Consider the following 22507-nt stretch of genomic DNA (forward strand, 5'->3'; position numbering starts at 1 on the left):
TTGATTTCTAAAAAACAAAAACTTGGCATATCATACAATTAACAGGTTGAAAAATATAATATTTCATATTTCCTGTGATATTATTGGAGGTTCCACTGATATAATAATTAACAAGAGGTAAAAATTTACTTTTATTGATTGCTAAATTGTATTAACGAAAATTGTCATACTTGTTACTGCTTGTACTTCTTGTAAATGCTTTGTACTTTGAGTTCTTATACATTGTCATTTTGTTAAAATGATGATGATGCTTCTTTAAAAGGATATTTTACTTTTATAGACAAGGTTTTATGTTTCTGTTCTATTTTTTTTTTTTGGTACCGGGGATCAAACTCGGGACCTTGCGCTTGCGAGGCAGGCAGCAGAACCACTGAGCTAAAGCCCAGCCCTTCTGTTCTATAATGGTTACTTGATTGACTTGTTAGACAATGCTGACAAAAAATAATGTCAGATCACCATCTAACGGCCTTTAGCAATAATTACAAATAAATTTAAAAATGTAGTAAAAATAGGTCTCTCTGTAAAATCTAGTTTACAGTTAAAAAAACATACATGCCTACTGATAAAATGTGGGACCCCAGCTGTCAATTAATAAGGAACTAGGCCGACAGCTGCTCTTAAAACTTGGGGGACAGGTCTCACTAAACAGTCTGGCCCATTCCTTCTCTATACCCTAAAAAAAAATGTTGAACCAGCTCTGCCTCAGTTTCCTTTCTGGTCTGATCTTCGACTGCCTTTCCATGCTGAGTGATGACTCAGGGGCAAGTTGTCTCAATAACTCACCGAGAGTATAAAGAAAAAGACCTCCTTTCCTGGTCTCATTTCCAATCCCTCCTGCCAATTTTATACTCTCCTTTATAGAGACATGTAAATTCAAAAAATAAATCTCTGAAATACTCAATATCTTTCTCCTAAGAACCTTTAAGTCCTTAAAAAATGAGCATTTTTGCCAATGCCAAAGATAAAAAAGTCATTTTAGATCAAAAAACATACCCTGTCTCTGGGTTAGATGAGACATCGAGGCTTTGTCCGTCCAGGAGAACACATAAACTCGATGTCCCTGCTTAGTGCTCTGGGCAACCGTCTTCCTCGGGAGACTCCACCTGAGACCCCCATTAAAAAAACGACTTCTAGGTAAAACCAAAAAGCTATTTCCGTAAACACAACACTTAAGGGACTAAAACACATTTAGTTGAAAAAAAAAATCTCCTCTCTCTTCATAGGTCTGGCTCGTATCAATTATATATGAAAAAAATACTTTGGCTAATAAATTATAGACTAAATGCTGGCAAGACAGGCAGCTAGATTCCTTTCCAGGGACAGATCTCAGATTGAGTAAAACTAATAAAAACTAGAGTGACAGCTGAGAGGTCATGGCCAGGGCTACTCTCTGGCAGATGCTTGAAGGTCCCCCAGTGGAAACTGGCTCCCGACAGCCCAAATGGGTAATCAATTAAAAAATCTCCACATAACTATTGTCCCCTAACTAAACTGCTTAGTGAGATAAAAGATAACCTTCAGTGATCATCAGATATCCTGTCTCAGAGTGACCTAAAACGATGCTGGTAGGGCCCTTTCTCAAGCCTATATTAAGAGTTGAGCTACAGGATGAAACTGTTCTCTCTCTGCTAGTAATACAGACACAAATAAAAAACAATAACTCGGTAGAGGTTGTTTGAAAAATCTTTAATAGGCTAAAAACTCCGAAGCTCTTTTTTTTTTTTTTTTTGGTACTGGGGATGGAATTCGGGTCCTTGTGCTTGCACAGCAGGCGGCGAAACCACTGAACTAAATCCCCAGCCCCTGAAGCTCTTAAAAATTAACTTTAAAACTCTTTGGCTGCTTTACTACTAGACCACACCTCCCTAGGAGGCCTCAGACAAAACAGTTAACAAAACAATGGTTTACATTTGTGCTTTGCTAACTGAAAATAAGAGATCTCAACAAGTTTTTCTCTTCCTCTACGTGCTTGTGGAGACCTGATAAGTGTGCCTTATAAATTTTAAACAATGTATTGTCTTTGTCTACTGCTGAAAAAGGTTATCTAGGTGATCAGATAACACAGCTGTCAAAGATGACCTGAGGCTTTTGTCTGCTTCTGTCTCTAACAGTGATCTCTTTTGCAAAAAATAAAAAATAAAAGGCACAGCCCTTTAATCTATCTGCCTTATTCTCTCTCAAAGATTTAAAAAATAGTGACTTAGATACTTTTGAGTATTGGTTTGGCTAACAGTGTTTCCTTCCAAAAGACATGATTTTACAACTAAAATCAATTACATCTTGGGATTTTTAAATACATACTAGAGTAAAAACACAAGTTCCCTGAAAAAGGTAAGATTGTGCGCTGATAAAGGGAGGCTACTCCAGTCCAATTTACCTTCTGGGCTCTCTCCAGACAGCAGCCACCAGCTGTGGAGCTGTGATCCTAGAGGATGCTCTAGGAACATAAAAAAAAAAATCAAAATCATAGAGACGCCTTGTTTCTGTTTGGTTTTTTTCCAAAATATGAAAAATGCCAAGTCAAAGTCTCTTACTCCTTTAAAATATATTCTTAAACACTGACAAAAGTTTGATCCTCACATACTGAGGAAGAACAGCCTAATATTCTTCTACACCCGTACATGGCCCGCCTATCCTCTAAAGCCAAAATAAAATACAGAAGAAAATGTTAATTATGATGCCATTGGGCCGGGGATTTAGCTCAGTGGTTCCGCTGCCTGCCTCGCAAGCGCAAAGTCCTGAGTTCGATCCCTGGTACTACAAAAAAACCCCAATAAAATACCATTAAAAGATTTAGAAGGGCCGACATAGAATAGACAAATACTACAAGAAAAAAAACAAAACAAAACAGGGCCAGGGATTTAGCTCAGTGGTTTCGCCACCTGCTGCACAAGCACAAGGACCCGAGTTCGATCCCCAGTACCAAAAAAAAAAAAAATCAAACAGAATTATGAAGCCGTTTCACAACGAAAATTATACTGTAAAAAAGAAAAAAAATGTTCAAAATTGCCTTATGTCCAGATCTTTTTTATATTGAGATAATCCTGATTTGTGTTCAAAATATAAATATAAGCTACAAAAAGACTAGACCCTCTCCGGTCCTTATCACTAAATCTGAGGTTTTCCTGCCCTGGCCTTTTGGACCCTGGAGACAAAGTTTCTGAGACAATCCCAGTAAAGGCTCCATCTACCCCCAAATTTAAAGTTTTTCCCACTTGCCCTTTAGAGCCTGAAGTCCCTCCCCCTTATCCTTTAAAATCTAAGGGTAAAAATTCCCAAGCCAGTTATAATTAAAACCTCTACAAAACTATATCCACCCACAGCTAATTTTGTTCAAACCTCTCAAAGACAATATCCCTTACAAAAAATAAGTCATGGATTCCCAACAAGCACATGTCCAGATGCCTTTTTCTCTCAGTGACCTCAAACAGATCAAACAAGACCTAAAAACATTTTCAGATGATCCTGATAAATACATTGAGGTCTTTAGGAAACTTACCCAAACCTATAAATTAGACTATAAAGATATAATGTTACTTTTATTTATTTATTTGGTACCGGGGATTGAACTCAGGACCATGCGCTTGCAAGGCAGATGGCGGAACCACTGAGCTAAATCCCCAGCCCTATAGTGTTACTTTTAAATCAAACATTAAATGCTAATAAAAAACAACATTACAAGCTGCCATTGCGTATGGAGACAAATATCATATTATTAATTTTAGCGAGCCAAAACACAGATAGCTTAGAAAATAGCCAGTCCCTACCAGACCCCAAACAGTCCTCACACAAGATCCCAACTGTTTACTAACCAGATAAGAGATTATAATAAAAAACATTTGCAGATATACATTCTTTTGTTTGTTTTTTGGCACTGGGGATCGAACTCGGGTCTTTGCGGGCAGGCAGCGGAACCACTAAGCTTAAATCCCTGGCCCTGCAAATATATATTCTTAAAGGTCTAAGAAAGACAAGATCGGGCTGGGGATTTAGCTCAGTGGTTTCGCTGCCTGCTGCGCAAGCACAAGGACCCGAGTTCGATCCCCAGTACCAAAAAAAAAAATATGTTAAGACAGACAAGATCTAGGCCTCTTAATTATTTTAAATTAACAACTATTCAACAAAAAAAAAACCTCTTCAGCCTTTTTAAATCTCTTGCAAGAGACACTGATAAAACATACATCCTTAGCTCCTAAATCAACAAAAAAGATTATTCTTAAAGATAAGTTTATTACACAGTCAGCCCCATATATTTTTTAAAAATTACAAAAGTTGGCTTTTTCTCCAGGCAACTCACTTAATACTTTATTAAAAATTGCTTCGGGCTGGGGATTTAGCTCAGTGGTTTTGCCGCCTGCTGCGCAAGTGCAAGGACCAGATTTCGATCCCTGGTACCAAAAAAAAAAAATGCTTCTTCTATATTTTACAATTGAGAGCAGGAGACTAGGAAAAAAAGGCGACAGCCTCAACATAGCTTTAAAAAAAATAGACTCTAGGTCCAATTCTTGGGGCCCCAAAAAGACCTGGACAACTAAACTTACCTGCTACTGCTGCAAAAAGCCAGGCCATCTCAAAAAAGACTACAACAAGAGGTCCCTTGGACTATAAAGGCGACCACTGGATGTGAGCCTGCCCTCTGAGGCAAAGGCCCGAGTTCAGACCCATCCTTCCAGTTGGTCCAACAAGACTAAAGGGCCCCAGGCTAGGGATTTAGCTCAGTGGTTCCGGTGCCTGCCTCACAAGTGCAAGGACCAGAGTTCAATCCCCGGTACCAAAAAAAAAAAAAGACTACAGGGCCCCAGAACACTCTGCCTTCTGCCTCTGGACAGACTGTCATCTCCACAAAAGAGCCCCAGATAATTATGAGTATTAAAAAAAAATAAGCCTATTGCTAGATACTGATGCCTCTCTCTGTTCTTCTCTTCAACCCTGGCCTTCCTTCAGCCATCATATAGCAATAAAAAGAGTCACTAGAGAGGAGATAACTCGCTATTTTACTCAACTCTTAGATTCTAACTGAGATGGCTTTCTCTTCACCCATTCCTTTTTTTTTTTTTCCCACCGCCTGCCTCGCAAGGTCCCGAGTTCAATCCCCGGTATAAAAAAAAAATGTATGTTTGGGCCAGGGATGTAGCTCAGTGACGCTGTCCCTGCCTGGCAAGCACAAAGTCCTGAGTTCAATCCCCAGTACCAATAAATAAATAAATAAATTTGTACGTTTAATTCTGTAATTTTTAAAAAAATATCCATTTTTATAATACACATAAAATAGCCTTCTGGATCTATATATGCATATGTAAACATTAATTATCTCTCATGGTAAACAAATTCATTGCTCTCTATTCTTAGTTTATTTCCAGTTGATGTTTTTTCCTTTTAGTTTTTGTGGTACTGGGGGTTGAACCTAGGGTTTTCACACTGAGCTACATCTCCAACCCCCCCCACATTTTCCGGTACCAGGGATTGAACTCAGGACCTTCTGCTTGCCAGGGAGGCAGCGGCACCACTGAGTTAAATCCCCGGCCCCCAACCCCTTTTTTTGAAACAGGGTCTTGCTATGTAATTCAGGCTAGGTTTGAATTCACAACAATCTTCCTGCCTCAGCCTCCTGAGTGCTGAGATTACAGGTGTGGGCCACCACGCCTGGCCACAGCTCTACATTCTAATTCTTATGGCTAGAGAATACATGTTATATGAATTTCTACATATAACACAGGAAATTAAATAAATATCAAGTGATTCAAATGATGAGTAACAGGAGAAAATATAGTTCCTTATAAGAAATTAGTCCCTGATCTTACTGGAGTGGTTGAAGACTGTGAAGACAGATAACGAAAACATCTTAATTCTTAGACACTTCTTTCATGAGCCTCTTCTTTTACCTTCTCTATTACATGGTTTTATAAAGGAATTTGTCTTCATTGAATGTCAGTTGAAAGTGTTTTTTTGTTGTTATTTTTTGTCTGTTTTTGTGGCATTGAGGACTGAACCCTGGCCCTTTATACTGAGCTACATACTCAACCCTTTAAAAAAAAATTTTTTTTTTCTTTTGGTAGCAGGGATCGAACTTGGGTCCTTGCACTTTCGGGGCAGGCAGTGGAACCACTGAGCTAAATCCCGGCCCTCTTTTTTAAATTTTTTGAGACAGGATCTCACTAAGTCCATAAATTGCCTAGGCTGAGCTCAAACTTGTGATCTTCCTGCCTCAGCCTCTCAGAGTGCTAGAATTACAGGCATGGTTTTTTGGGTTTTTGTTTTGAGATAGAGGTCTCACTATGTCACCAAGGCTCTCTTCAAACTGGAAATCTTAGTCTCCCAAGTACCTAGGATTACAGGTGCATTCCATTGAACGCTTTCTTTTAGCTGGGCATAATGGCACACACCTGTAGTCCCCACACTCTGGGAGGCTAAGGCAGAAGAATCACAAATTTGAGGTCAGCCTGGGCCATCTGATGACTGAGTGAGATCCTATCTCAAAATAAAAACTTTAAAAAGGGCTAGAGATGTAGCTCACTGAAGAAGCCCTAGGTACAATCCCCAATATGACACCCCCCCCCCGCAAGTACTAAGGACTGAACTCAGGTCTCATGCATGCTAGGCAAGCATTCTTGGGTTAAGCTGTATCTCCAACCCTTTTTAGCCACACCCTTGGAAAATTTTTGTGATCAAAGTAAACCTCTAGTACTCAAGAAAATTCTTCCTTGTCCTTTTAAAGACCCCATTATTTAAGTACTGAGAGCCATGGTCCAGAAATAAAATTTAGGGGCTGGGGATGTAGCTCAGTGACAAAATGCTTGCTTAGCGTGGGCAAGTCCCTGGGTTCAATCCTCAGTACTGCAAAAACAAAGAAAGAAATGAGAATTTAGACTTGTGGTTGTAGCTCAGTGATAGAATATGTGCTTAGAATGCATAAGGCCCTGGGTTCAATCCCCAGCTTCCCCTCACAAAAAATGAAAATTCTAGTTCCTCTGTCGCCTCCATACTGAGTCACACTATTCAATTTCTCAATATTCCTTTATCTCCCTAAGTCACAATTTTCAAATGAAAAAATAAAATTTCACTAGTGCCTTTTAGATCATTCTATTCCCTATTTAATACTTTAAAGCTATTAGTTACAAACATTTTTCAAGGACTGTGGTATGGAAAAGTAAATGTTTATCAAGTGAACTATCAGCAAACCAAAAAAGGAACTGACTTGAAAATAAATCCTATTTATTGCAAATACTTTTTCTACTGGTAGTTTTTGTTTGTTTGTTTGATTTTGCTTTTTGAGACAAAGTCTCACTATGGAGTTCAGGCTGGCCTTAAACTCACTATGTAGCCCAGGCTGGGGCTGGCCTTGAACTCGAAGCTGTCTTCCTGCCTCAGCTTCCCAAGTGCTGGGATTACAGGCATGAACCACCATGCTCGGCTACCACCAGTATGTTTAAACACTTTTTAAAAAGTACTGATACAAAGTTTTAAATTTGCATCAGATAATATTTATTTAAAACAAACCACAAGTTTACTGTGGAAAAACATTAAATTTATAAGCTAACATTCACAATCTATGATTTCTCTCCTCCTTGGAGTATATTAGTCTATTTTCAACTGTTCAAATAAAATAAAAAGCAGTAATAAACATAAAAGCAGTAATAAATATGTAATACATATAAAAGCAGTAATAAATATGGTACCAACAAAGAAAGCTTAGTCTCTTCTTTTTTTCTTTCTTTCTTTTTTTTTTTTTTTTTGGTACTGGGGATCTAACTCGAGACCTTCTGCTTGCGAGGCAGGTGGCGAAAGTCTCTTTTCTTGAAATATGTTAATTAGCATGGCTTTCAAAAATCATCTCAGTAGTGCTCACTTGCGCAGCACATGTGCTAAAAACCATCCCACTACAGCCAGGTGTGGCAGTTCACACCTGTAATCCCAGCATTTAGAAGGCTGAGGCAGGAGGATCACCCAATTTCCAGGCCAGCCTGGGCTACATAGTGAGGTCCAGGCCAGCCTGGATTGCATAGTGAGACCCTGTCTCAAAAATTAAAAATCATCCCACTAATAGGAAGTCAATTAATATCTCTAATCCTGTTAGTAACAATCAAGTGTTAGAAAATCTAGGGCTACAATGGATTAAGAGAACCAACAGGTAAGTGTAGGTGGCACAGGTCTGTGATCTTAGCCCTCTTGGAGGCTGATGCATGAGGATTGCAAGTTGGATCCCAGTATGGGCAACTTAATAAAACCCTGTCTCAAAGAATAATGTGCTGGGTACTGCAAATGTGTACTAATAAAAAAATGTGCTTGGAATTTAGCTCAGTGCAAATGCCCTGGATTTAATCCCCAGTACCTCAAAAACAAACAGGCCAAGTGTGGTGGCGCACACCTGTGATCCCAGCACTCAGGAGGCTGGGGCAGGAGGAGCTCCATGAGTTCCAGGCTGGCCTGGGCTACATAGTGAGTTCAAGGGCTGCCTAAACTACATAGTGAGCTCCTGTCCCAAAAAACAAAAACAAAAAACCAAAGAGTATGGAGACAGTTTAATTTTATTCTACTTGCTTATATAATAGTTATCTTGATTAGCTCTAGCAAAGTAAGTTAAGCCCTTAACAAGTACAAATTCTACTACCATCACTAAATATCACTCATCAAAAAAGGAGTACAGGAGACTATTTTATTTTTTAAATTTTGAGATATTTCTAAGTTGCCTATGCTGGGCTTGATTTCTCAATTCTCCTTCCTTCGCCTCCTGAGCTGGGATTACAATCTTGAGCATCTGTGTCTTGCTGAGGAACCTATTAACATTTAGAGCTAAAACTGATCCTGCCGTTCAGATTTATTTTGAATTTTAGATAAAGCTCTATAGGACCAGTCTAAATTCCTCTGAAATATACCTCTTTTTCTTCCAAAACATATTTATTTGTATCTTCATTCTAGAACATCGGGGTTCATTCTTTAAAATTCTTCATATTTTTAGCTTTCCTAATAATTTATCAGCCTTCATGTTATTAAAATATAATTCCCAGGTAAGTAATACATTTCCATCTTCATCCTTAAATTAAGATTGAGAATGAACAGAGTTGGAAACATAATTGGCAGGTAATTACTGAACGAGACAGATAGTAGGCAGAGAAGAGAGCATTTTTAATTCCTAAATGCCATCTGTTCCCATTGTCAGTTCACCTACTTCCTGGATATGGCTAAAATATATCACTGTCTCTTTTCCTTAAGATTGTTTTTTTGGGGGTGGTCTCAGTTTGTTTTGTTTGTTTTGAGACAGTCTTGCTATGTAGTTCAGGTTGACCTTGAACTCACTATGTAGTCCAGGCTAGCCTCAAACTCATGGTGAGCTTCCTGCCTCAGCTTCCCTGAATGCTGGGATTACAGTCAAATGCGACTACACCCAGCTCAATTTGTTTTGTAAAGGCTACTGACCCTATTTCTCTGTAGTAGGATATCGTCTAAAGAGGGCCAGGGATTTAGCCCAGTGACACCACGCCTGCCTCGAAAGCACAAGGTCCTAAGTTTGATCCCCAGTACCAAAAAAAAAAAGATATCTTCTAAAGAACTGCAGGGTTTTAGCTGAGCATGGAGGTGCCTGCCAGTAATCCCAGCACTTAGGAGGCTGAGGCAGGAGGCTCACCACAAGTTTGAGGCCAGCCTGGACTACACAGTGAAATCATGGCCAGCCTGAACTACATAGCAAGACCCTGTCTCAAAAAAACCAAAAGTAAATAAATAACAACTGCAAGGTTTTTATACTTGGGATATTTCTCATGTGTCTGTTCTCAAAGCAACGTTACAGAACATAGATGTTTTTCCAGTAATAGCCTACCTTGCTAACAGATGCAGATGATTCTATTTTTGAATACACAAACACATGAGCCACCATACCTGGCTATTTAACATTTTATGCAAGGTACTTCATTAGACAATTTATGGAATGAGCTCATCACATTTAATTTTCACAAAAGCCATAGAAAGGCTTTTTTGTGGGGGGGCAGTGGTACATGCCTGTAATCCCAGCACTCTGGGAAGCTGAGGCAGGAGAATTGCCTCGAGTTTGAGGCCAGCCTGGGCTATATAGTGAGTTCAAGGCCAGCAAGATACTGTTTCAAAAATAGTGAGACACTGTTTGAAAAAAATAAAAAAGTTCCAGCCAAGCCTAGGCAACTTAGGGGGAACCTGTCTCAAAATAAAAACTAAGGACTATAGATGTAGCTCTGTGAAAAGGACCTAGGTTCAATCCCTAGTACTACTACTACTACTACTAATAATAACAACAACAAAATAAAAATAAAATAAAACAAACAAGGCTGGAGATGTAGCTCAGTGATAAGTACCCCTGGATTTGATCCCTAGTACAGCAAAAAACATAAACATGCACTTTTTTCCATTCTATCAATGAGGAAAATAAGACTCAGTATCATGCTACATATCGCTGGGGCTGGATTAAAGCACATCCTCTTTAAAACACTATAGGGTGGCCGGGGATTTAGCTCAGCGGTTTCGCCACCTGCTGTGCAAGTGGAAGGACCCGAGTTCGATCCCCAGTACCAAAAAAAATAAAAATAAAAACCAAACTATAGGGTGTTTTTGAAAAGTGAGAAAAGGGAAACACTGTAATCGTAGTATTATTTATGACCATTTTTATTATCCTTCACTGTTTTGTGCATTCATCCTTTTCCATATTTCATTTTACTTCTTTATTATTATAGAGTCTCCGAAGTAGTCAAGAAATATGAATAATTTTATCAGAGATCATTCTTTTTTCATTTTTTTTTTGGTACTGGGGATGGAACTCAAGACCTTGCGCTTGTGAGGCAGGCAGTGGAACGACTGAGCTAAATCCACGGCCCTCTTTTTTCATTTTTATCATGCTGCCTCCCTAAGACATGACCAGATTTGAGAGCAAGCAGCTCCTCTTCTACCACAGGCAGAAAGTAACCCATCATAAAATCATGCCAGGCATGGTGGTGCACACCTGTAATTCCAGCACTTGGGAGGCTGAGGCAGGAGAATCGCTGTGAGTTCAAGGCCAGCCTGGGCTACATAGTGAGTTCAGGGCCAGCCTGAACTACAAAGTGAGACCCTGTCTCAAATCAATCAATCAATCAGTCAGTCAGTCACTGCAAAAGAAAGCTTCTGTGAGGGCTGGGGATTTAGCCCAGTGGTTCCGCCACCTGCCTCGCAAGTGCAAGGTCCAGAGTTCAAGTCCCAGTACCAAAAAGAAAAGAAAAGAAAGCTTCTGTGGCCTTACAGACAGCATAGGCTTTGGTGTCAGGCCAGGGAATCCCAGTTCAGCTTCTTAGAGCTATGCCTCTTTGGGCAAAGCTCAGTCTCTCTTGCTTAGCTTCAATTTCCTCATCTTTTTTAAAAAGTTAATACTTACTCTACATTGTTTTTGTTTTTTTGGTACCGGGGATCGAACTCAGGACCTTGCACTTTTGAGGCAGGCGCCGGAACCACTGAGCTAAATCCCCGACCCCTTACTCTACATTGTTAATCTGAAGATTATAGATAATGCATGTATACCATGGTGGCCAGCATATAGAAGGCATTCAACAAATATTAGAGAAGTTCATGTTTCAATGAAAACAATATTAAAGGTATAAATAATGAAATAATTAGAGTAGCATTCCACTTAACAATAGAAAACAATAAGGTACTTGAGTGATTTTTAATAATATTTATTTAGGGGATATAGTTTTTCATTGTTTTTTATGGTGCTGGGCATCCAACTCAGGGCCTTGTACATATAGGCAAGTGTTCTACCAGAGGTACATCTCTATCCCGCGGTTTTTAAAAATTTTGTTTCTTTTAGTACTGGGGATTGAACTCAAGGGTGCATTTATGCACCACTATCTCCTTTGCCTTTTTTACCTTGAGACAGGAGCCCATAAGTTGGTCAGGTTGACCTTGAACTTGTGATCTCCCTGCTGTAGCCTCCCAAGTAGCTAGGATTACGGTTGTCTCAAAAACAAAAAGGGGCTGAGGATATAGCTCAGGGGTAGAATGCTTACCAGTATGTGGGATATCCTGGGTTCAATCACTAGTCACACACACACACACACACACACAGAAGTTACATACAATGACAATATGATGTGCTGAATTTGTGTCAAGGGGGAAACCAAGAAGTTTGGCTGAGGAACAAGGTATTATTTAATATAAGACAAAGATGGGTGTGGGGCCACATGAGTGTAATTGCAACATTCTGGGAGGCTGAGGCATGAAAATAACAAGCTTTAGCCTTCCCTGGGCAATTCAGCAACTTAGCTAGACCTTGTCTCAACATTTTATTTATTTATTTTTTGAGACAAGGTCTCACTGTGTAGTTCAGGCTGGGCTTGAACTCACTATGTAGCCCAGGCTGGCCTTGAACTCGAAGTGATCCTCCTGCCTCTCAGCCTCCCGAGTGCTGGGATAACAGGCATGCACCACCATACCTGGCATTAACATTCTTAAAAGGACTGGGGATGTAGCTGAATGCAAAGGCCCTAGGTTCAATCCCTAGTACTGCAAAAAGAAAAAGAAAACAAAGCACTAAGATAAGACTTGAAGAGTAAGAACCCTCAGGTGAGGGGGTCATAAGGTAAGAGAAGAAAGATACTTTATTCCAGCAGAAGTCCTGCATGTGCAGACATTTGCAAGAGTATAGAAAGATCAAGGAAGTTACATAATTCAGAATGAGTAGTGCAGGAAGAAGCTCAGACCTCAAACAAGTTAGAGAAACCATTTTAATATGTGCAAAAATCAGTTAAAGGGGGGCTGGAGATTTAGCTCAGTGGTCTCGCCGCCTGCTTCGCAAGCGCAAGGACCCGAGTTCGATCTCCGGTACCAAAAAAAAAAAAAAACAACAAAAATCAGTTAAAGGGTTTTCAGAGTTCATGTTGGCACTTCAGGCAACAATATGAAAGATGGACTAGAGGAAAAACTGTTAATCAGTTACTGTAATATATTTGCAAGAACAATGCGAGTTTGAATAGTGGGTACGAAAAGATGGGAAGTAGAATATGATTTAAAATTTTTTAAAAATTGAGATAAAATTCACATAACATAAAATCCACCACATTCATGATTTAAAAATATACAATTCATTGTATAATGGATGTTGGGAAATGGGAAGAAAGTGTTCAAATGGGAAGGGGAACAAGGGAGGAGGGAGGGAGAAAGGAAAGAAGGGACAAGAAAAAAGTGAAAATAGAAGGAAAAAATGGAAACAGTTTCTGTACATAGGGAGAGGAGTGGGCTGGGGGGGGAATGCGATAAAATAAAATTTAAAAATACATATATACAATTCAGGCAGGAGTGGTGGTGCACACCTATAATCCTAGCTACTAAGGAGCAAATAGCAAGAGGATGGCAAATTAGAGACCAGCATGGGCAATCTGGTAAAACTCTCCCTCAAGACAAAATATAAAAAATGGTTGGGAATGTAGCTCATTGTAGAGTGCCTCTGGGTTCAATCCTCAATACTGCAAAAAACAAAACAACAACTCAGGGCCAGGAATGCATCTCAGTTGATTCAGTGCTTGCTTTGCATGTGCAAGGCCCTGGGTTCAATCGCCAGTACCACCACCACACACACACACACACACACAAAATTCAGTGTTTCTTTCTTTTAAAAAAATTATCATTTTCCTGCTAGGCACTTTTGCTTCCAGTTCAGTTAAAAAATAATTGAGAAAACATATTTCACTGGTAAACAGCTTTAAAAAAAAAAACCTTTTCATCTTGCCAGGCATGGTGGCACAACCCTGTAATCTCAGCATTCAGGATGCTGAGGAAGGAGGATTGTGAGTTCAAAGCCAGCCTTCGGTACATAACAAAACCTTGCCTCAAAACAAACACTTTACCATTTTATTTAAAAGGAATAATGATCATTGTAGAAGCTGAGACAATACCACCAGTATATAAGGTAAAAATGGAAAGCATTTCCTCCTCAACACTACAAACTGTCCAGAGATAGCCAACGTTAGGGACTGCCACGTATCCTTATAGAGGTCTATCTATACATATACATACAATCATATATGTGGGCTTTTATTACTATTTTTGTGATACTGGGGATTGAACCCAAGTTCTTCACCATGAGCTACACTCCCAGCCCTTTTTATTATCATTATTATTATTTTAAATCTTGAAATAAGGTTTCACTAAATTGCCCAAGCTAGGCTCAAACTTGCAATCCTCCTGCCTCAGCCTTCTAGGGTGCTGGGATTATAGGTGTGTGCCATCATGGATTAAAAAAATAAGTTTTCTAGAGTATAAAATTACGTATTGCTCAGCATCTTGTTTTTCATATAAAATGGCTTAACACTCTTCCCAAAAAGAACATGAATTTCTAGTTCCAGTGTTCACTTCACCATACCTTTAATTATTGTGTATTTTTACTTTGTGCCAATCTAAGTAAATTTATTGTTTTAATTTGCTTAGTTTTTCTTATGAAATAGTTCAAATACTCAGAAGCATAAAAAGACAGCTTCTTAATTCAGCTCAAGTTAAGCACCTGAAACGTTTGTTATTTTACAAGTGTGCATACAGGATTTTTGTTCTAGAGGAAACACAGCATTTACAGGAAATAGCATTAGAATGACTGACCTAGGGCTTTGGTCCTCCTGCAAGTTAAATGTGTAAACCCAAGGATGTTTTTCTCCTCTATAAAATTGGAGGGTATAAATAACACTACTAACCTTTTTAAGGCTCTACAAGTATATGACTCTAGGTCACAAATGTTTCAAAACACAATGTTAAAATCCATTTGTTTGGATTGCTTAACGTTGAGTAAGGAATAATATACCTTCACTTCCCAAAGCCTGTAATCTCCACTAGGTGGGATCTTAGCCGTGTTCATTTATATGTGCGTCAAGAGCCTAGAACTGTGTCCAGCACGCTTGATATTTGTTGAATAACTATTTGGAGAGTGTAATAAACCTGGAATGATTTTACTGTGGATTAACTGTCACACTCCTTATGAGGAAATGCTAGAAAACAGGCACCTCTTATACGTCTATGAGGGAATTACATTTGCCAACAGCAGACTCTCTTATACTGATTCTACTCTCTGGATCTAAAATCAAATTCCCCATCCCCAACATCTAATGGAGCCCAAACTCAAAGAAGCGACAAAACTTGTAGCTATATATATTCCCAGGCCTCTACAACCTATTCCACCCCAGCCTGACTCTACATCCTCAGAAGACGAGGAGCTACAGCTCCTCCTCTTGAGGAGCCAACAACTCGGAAAATACGTGAATTAAAGACGTCAAAGGCATAGAAACTGGCGGGGAAAGGGCACAGAGAGTGAATAAACTCTTTTAAGGCCCTCACATTGGGAAAAGCCCCTGTTGCTGGGAACCGCACATCCTTACCTCCTTCTTTCTTTGGGCAGAGGCAGAGGGAACCTGGTAAATGAGCAGCAGCGTCATCGCCATGGTCGCAGAAGCCCAGCAAAGCCGCCAACCCGCTGCCATGTTCGCTCCTCTAGCTTCTCTAAGCGAAACTTTCCTCCAGCAGCGTCTGAGGGTGGGGCGTGAGAACTGGCAAACCAGCCCCTTGACTTTTCTTATTGGTTCTGCTCTGCCCCGCCCGAGGACCCCTCACCTTACGTCACAGCGCGCTACTGCCAGACGCCCGCTAAAGGACAGTTCGCTTCTAATTGGTTCTCGTTAGCCAATAGAAAAAGGATAATCTGGAGGTTTTTCATTGGTCTGCTAAAAATAATGGACCGCCCCTTTCTTTACACGTAAAGATGTGTTCAGCCTCTCTTTAAACTCGCATGCGCAGTAGTGAGCTGTTGCGGATCTTTTAGAGTTCAAAATGGCTTGACATTACCAAAACGGAATCTTTCTCCCAAAGACTCATGTACAAGGTTATTTGTCGTTTTTTTTTTGTACCAGGGATCGAACTTCAGTCCTTGAGCTTGCAAGGCAGGCGGCGGAACCACTGAGCTAAATCCCCGGCCCCCGGCCCCTCACTTACGAGTTTTGACAGCCACTTTTTTTCCCCTTATGGTTCTAGAGCTTGAATCCAGGGGTTCCCACCCAGTCCCCATTTTTAATTTTTTATTTTAAGACAGGTATCGCAAAATCGCTACATTAGCCAAGGAAGTAACTCATGATTTTCCTGCCTCAGCTTTCCAGGGTGCTGGGATTACAGACGTGCACCTCCGTGCCCAGCTGACATCCACTCCCCCCCCCCCCCAAGTCTCGCTCTGTAGTTCAGGCTGGCCTTGAACTCACTCTGTAGCCCAGGTTGGCCTCAAATTTACGGTGATCCTCCTGCCTTAGCTTCCTGAGGGCTGGGATTACAAGTGGGCACCATCATATCTGGTTTGTAAAAGCAATTACCCCCAAGAGTTGTCTCTGCTATATAGTCACCATCAGGGTAATAACACCTGGCCTGACTGAACACTTCTTGACATTCACTTGTTTCCTGTAATATTCTTTAAGAATGGGACTTAGACACGTGAGAGGAATTTTGTCCCTCATTCTGCCTCCAAAGTACGTCAAATCAAAATGAAATACGAGCCGGGCGTGGTGGCGCGAGACCCTGTCTCAAAAACAAAAACAAAAAACGTAAAGCAAAAGTAGGAAAGCATAAATATACTTAATAATGTCACTGAGGGAAAAATTTTAAAAGTAAATATGAGCAAGAATTTGTAGAATACCTTCTATGTTCTAGGAACTATGCCAGGAGCTTTGAAAAAAGAAGACTCAAGGGCTGGGGATTTAGCTCAGTGGTTCAGGCGCCTGCCTCGAAAGGTCCTGAGTTCAATCCCTGGTACCAAAAAAAAAAAAAAAAGAGGACTCAAATATTACTTTAAAAATTTTTTTTTTGAAATCGAGCTTGGAATGTAGCTCAGTGGTAGAGCGCTTGGTTACTTAGCATGTGTGAGGCCCTGGGTTCACTCGGTAGTACCACCAAAAAAAAAAAAAAGTGTTTTGACTGGACCTAGTGGCACATGCCTAGGAGACAGGAGAATTACAAATTCAGGTCAAGCCTTAGCAATTTGCCAATTTAGTGAAACCTTGTCTCAAAAATTAAAAAATAGCAGGAGGTGGTGGAGACAAAACACAGAATAATCTGAGATTTGAGGGGAAATGGCCAGCCTGCAGAGATGGATTTAGGAGACTGCACAATTTTTGCCTTGTATCTCTTCTCTTTGGAGTCCTTTCCCCTCTTACACACACACACACACACACACACACACACACACACACACACAATTAATTTCATATAAAAGAAAAAGGGGCCAGGGATTTAGCTGAGTGGTTCGGCCACCTGCCTCACAAGCACAAGGACCAGAATCTGATCCCTGGTACCAAAAAAAAAAAAGAAAGAAAAGAAAGAAAGAAAGAAAGAAAGAAAGAAAGAAAGAAAGAAAGAAAAGAAAAAGACACAGGAATCAGCTTAAGTGAATCCTGGTGATGACACGTGGGGTTAACTTTCATTAAAATAAATGAGGACAGTAATGTATTATAACTTATCAAATACATGAATCCATGCTGATAATGAAATAGTAAACAGGAGAAAATAAAATTCTTTTCTCCTGTTTTTTATTAATTTTTTTGGTACTGGGGATTGAACTCGGGACCTTGCACTTTTGAGGCAGGCAGCAGAACTGCTGAGCTAAATCCCTGGCCCGAAAATAAAATTCTTTCTTACACTAAAATTACTATTCTACGTAGAAGAAATGGTAGGCGTTAGAAAGTTGCATTTTACAATGTTGATAGCAATAATTGCCTTAGACAAAAATCATCAATGGATACATAATTTAGTGGGTGAAAGTCTGATAAAGAACAGGATATGGAGGGCTGGGAATGTAGCTCAGCAGCACCACGCTTGCCTCCCAAGCACAAAGTCCTGAGTTCGATTCCCAGTACCAAGAATGGAAAAAAAAAAACAAAAAACAAGATATGGGGCTGGGGGTGTGGCTCAGTGGTAGAGTGCTTGCCATGGTATGTATGAGGCCCTGGGTTCAATTTCAAGCATTGCAAAACACACAAAAACAAAAACAAGAGCCTGAGATTTAGCTCAGTTGTTCTGCTGCCTGCCTCGAAAGCTCAAGGACCAGAGTTAGATCCCCAAAAGAAACAAACAAAACAAATAAAAAAGAACAAGATAGTCATAATCTGGATGTGTTCTTTACAAGTCATTTATTTATTACAAAAGGAAAAACAGTAACTTTATAGTGTAGGACTCAAGAGTGTAAGGCCAGTAGTTAGACATTAGCAGGCCTGAGAGGGAAAGGGGGTCCAAATAGCATGCTTTGCCAGTCATGGTTAAGTGAAAAAATAAGACCTAAGTGTACAGTACATCTGTAATCATTTAATAGACCTCAGACTGAAAGACACAGGGCCCCTATTTCTAGAAGAAGTCATATGGCATTCCTGGTTGCCATAACCTATGGCCCACTGATACCAGAAAGGGGAACATTGATTTAGATTAAAACTTATCTTTTGTAAATTTCTTTCCAAAATTTCTTACATGAATAAGGCTCCTGAGAAAGCACTGATCATCTGAATAGAACAAAGAAGATATTTAGCAATTCCAAAGCAACCTGTAAGAAAAATGTTGATGAGCATCATAATTACCATAGCTCTTGAACCCCTGGAGTAACTGTTGTGTGCACAAAAAGATTTCCAAATTCCTATTGGGTTCAGACGCCTATGAAGTACTGCATGCCTTCTCTGAAAGTATAAGTCTCTCCATATCTGCTTTTCAATAAGCTCTACCTATACTTCTGTACAGCTGCTGACATATCTTGACTAAGGCACAAAGGACAAAAAAGCTGGGGGTAAGGGGTGATTCCTTGTAGTGTCAGGACCTGGCTTCTTGGTGACAAAAGGGCACTACTTTCATCAAATGATTAAAGTTGGCATTACCAATAATGAGACAAGCCAAGATCATATACCTCTTGATAAGATGCCCACAAAAACATATCAGTTATGTAGTATTTCTGCCAGAAGTACATAAACTGAATGTAATCGTGAGGAGACATCATAGAATCACAAATTGAGGGAACCTTTACAAAATAAATAGCCTGTGCCCTTCAAAACTATTACAGTCAGTAGTGGTGCCATATGCCTGTAATCCCAGCCCTCTGGAAGCTGAGCCAAGAGGATTGCCATGAATTCCAGGCCAGCCTGGGCTACATAGTGAGTTCAAGGCCAGCCTGAACTGAATAGCAAGACCTTGTCCCAAAATTTTTAAAAATTACAGAGCACAGACCTGTGGAATCAGGCAATTACCAGTTCTACCACTTATAATTTTGCCTGCTCTTGGTTTTGATCTGACCTTGACCTGCGTCATTTAAGGATCCTGTACCTCACTTCCTTCATATGTAAAATTTAGAGTGTAAAGCTTACTTTTAGTGAGAAAAAATAATACTATAAAAGACAAAAAAGAGGCCAAGGATTTAGCTCAGTGGCACCACGCCTGCCTGGCAGACACAAGGTCCTGAGTTCAATTTCTGTTACTGGAAAAAAAAATAAAAATAAAAACGAAAGAAAAAGAAAGGAAGGATTATATTTTAAAGGAGCCAAAGACATATGACAAAGACTTCTGGAAAGATGGCAGAGTAGTGAACAGCAGGGAAACAGCTTCTCCAAGATTTGGTGTCCAGACTTGGAATATAGCAAAGTAAGGTAGAGAAGAAGGAAGGAAATGGATCCCTGGGGCCTAACAAGGATCTGAATCGAGAATTGAAGCCCATGGGAAGAGCCAATAGAGAGACTTCAATGAAGAAGAAGGAGGTGGCAAGTGGTGCTTTCTCCCTGAACCTTGACTCACTTAGTGGGAAGGGCAACTCTAATATGCAGACACACTGTGACTACTGGTGACCTCAGAGGCCTCCACTGAAAAACCTACCAGTGCAACTGATCAGTGGATGCAGTGGACTGCAGTGATTGGTGAGTTATTTGGGTTCAGATGTACCCCAGAAGAGAACTATTGGATGGTAGCCACCTTGGAGAGGGGACAGTTGAGCTCAGAACTTAGAGTAACTGTGGCTAGCTCCATCAGGGTGAGGCAGAATCAAGTTCAAATTGGCAGAAGGTCAAGGAGCTAAGTTCAAGACAGCAGGGAGTCAAGACTGAATAAGAGAGACAAAGAAGGTAACTACATACTTGTTAAGGGAACAATCCAAGAGGAAGAGGTAAAAATTATAATTATATATTATATAATTTGGTAATTATATATATTATATATATACAAATATATATACACACAAGCACACCTAACTATATAAAACAAATACTAGTGGACATGAAAAATCAAATAAGTACTAATAAAATTGCAACGGAGTCCTCACTACCCCACTGTCACAAATAGATCAACTAGACAAAAAAAAAATCAAAGAATTATCAGAGCTGAGCCAAACCTTTGAACAAATGGACTTAGTATACCTCTAAAGAGTGTTCCACCTAACAACATCAGAATACACATTCTTCTCAGCTGCACATGGAATGTTCTCTAAAATAGACTTACATACTAGCTTCCAGAACATGCTGCTTTTTTCTTTTTTCTTTTTGGTACCGGGGATTGGACTCAGGACCTTGCGCTTGCTAGGCAGGTGGTGAAACCACTGAGTTAAATCCCCGGCCCCAGAACATGCTTATTTAAATGCAAGGGAATTGAAGTTATCCCATGCATATTATCAGATCACAGTGCAATGAAATTGGAGATCAATGGCAAAAGAAACCATAAAAACTTCATAAACCTATGGAAATTAAATAACACCCTCCTGAACAACCACTGGGACAAAGAAGAAATTAAACAGTTTCTATAGTTAAATGATAATGCCAATACAATATACCAGAACTTATGGGACACAATGAAAGCAGTCCTACAAGGGAAATTTATAGCAGTGAATTCTCATATCAGAAAAACAGAGCAAGCTCAAATAAACAACCTAATATTGAACCTGAAGCTTCTAGAAAAGGAAGAGCAAGTCAAGCCCAGAGCTTATGCAAGGGAGGAAATTATAAAGACCAGAGGAGAAATTAATGCAACAGAGACTAAGAAAACAATACAAAGAATCAATAAATCAGAGAGTTGATTTTTTGAAAAATTAAATAAAATGGACAAACCCTTAGCCAAACTTATAAAAAAAAAGACTCAATCCATGTACTTAAGAAGGAAAGGCCTGAAATCACAACAGATCCTGCAGAAATCCAGAAGATCATCAATACCTACTTTGAGAACCTGTATTCTAATAAGAAGGAAAACACAGAAGAAATGGACAGATTCCTAGATACATATGAATTACCAAAACTGAATCAAGAAGATATAAAAATTTGAATTAAACCAATATCAGTCAATGAAATTGAAGATGTAATTAAAACCTACCAACAAAGAAAAACCCAGGCCCTGATGGATTCACTGGGGAATTCTACAAGAAATTCAGAGGAGACCTAATGTCACTACTTTTCAAACTCTTTAATGAAATTAAAAGGGAAGCAATATTCCCAAGTTCATTCCTGGAAGCAAGTATTACCCTGATACCAAAACCAGAGAGGAATCCAATCAAAAAAGGAACTATGGGCGAATTTCCCAAATGAACATGGATGCAAAAATTCTCAATAAGATACTGGCAAACAGAATGCAGCAAATTATCAAGAAGATTATACACCTTGACCAAGTAGGATTCATCCGAGGAATGCAAGGATGGTTCAACATATGCAAATCAATAAATGCAATACAATGTATTAACAGAGCCAAGGACAAAAACCATATGATCTTCTCAATAAATGCAGAAAAAGCATTTGACAAAGTTCAACACCAATTCATGATAAAACCCCACAGAAAATTAGAATAGATGGTTTTTATCTTAATCTGGTAAAAACCATCTATGACAAACCAACAGCCAACACCATACTAAATGGACAAAAACTGAAAGCTTTCCCTTTAAAATCAGCAACAAGACAAGGATGTCCACTGTCACCGTTCTTAATCAATACAGTTCTGGAAACATTAGCCAGAGCAATGAGACAAGAGAAAGAAATAGAAGGAATAGGGCCGGGGATTTAGCTCAGTGGTTCTGCCTCCTGCCTCGAAAGTGCAAGGATCCAAGTACCATCCCCAGTACCAAAAAAAAAAAAAAAGAAATAAAAGGAATAAGAATAGGAAAGGAAGAAGTCAAGTTATCATTATTTGCAGATGACATGATGCTTTACATAGAAGACCCCAAAAACTCCACCAAAAGACTTCTAAATTTAATAACCAAATTCAATAGGGTAGGTGGATACAAAGCCAACACTCAAAAATCAATAGCATTCCTATACACAAATAACAAATTCACTGAGAGAGAAATTAAGGAAAGAACACCTTTCATAATAGCATCAAAAAACCCCACAATACCTAGGAATCAATCTGACGAAGGAAGTAAAACACCTTTACAAGGAAAACTACAGTACTCTGAAAAAGGAGATCAAAGAGGATATCAGAAAATGGAAAGATATCCCTTGTCCTTGGATAGGAAGAACCAATATAGTGAAAATGGCCATATATCCAAAATTGTTAT

At 39.4% G+C, this 22507-nt stretch overlaps 1 protein-coding gene across 1 annotated transcript in view; it reads right to left on the reverse strand.

Annotated features, from left to right (window-relative positions):
- Magt1 (magnesium transporter 1) overlaps positions 1–15536 on the reverse strand; it is a 59099-nt gene extending 43563 nt beyond the window's left edge. The window contains exon 1 of the mRNA XM_013066562.3: positions 15354–15536. Within this exon, the coding sequence (XP_012922016.3) occupies positions 15354–15455 (102 nt within the window). The 5' untranslated portion in view covers positions 15456–15536. The remainder of the gene's footprint in view (positions 1–15353) is intronic.
- Positions 15537–22507: the final 6971 nt, after the last annotated feature.

This window comes from Heterocephalus glaber, unplaced genomic scaffold, assembly GCF_053883595.1.
Source record: "Heterocephalus glaber isolate CG9 unplaced genomic scaffold, H.glaber_assembly_v1.0 deba00001613, whole genome shotgun sequence".
Taxonomy (NCBI): domain Eukaryota; kingdom Metazoa; phylum Chordata; class Mammalia; order Rodentia; family Bathyergidae; genus Heterocephalus; species Heterocephalus glaber.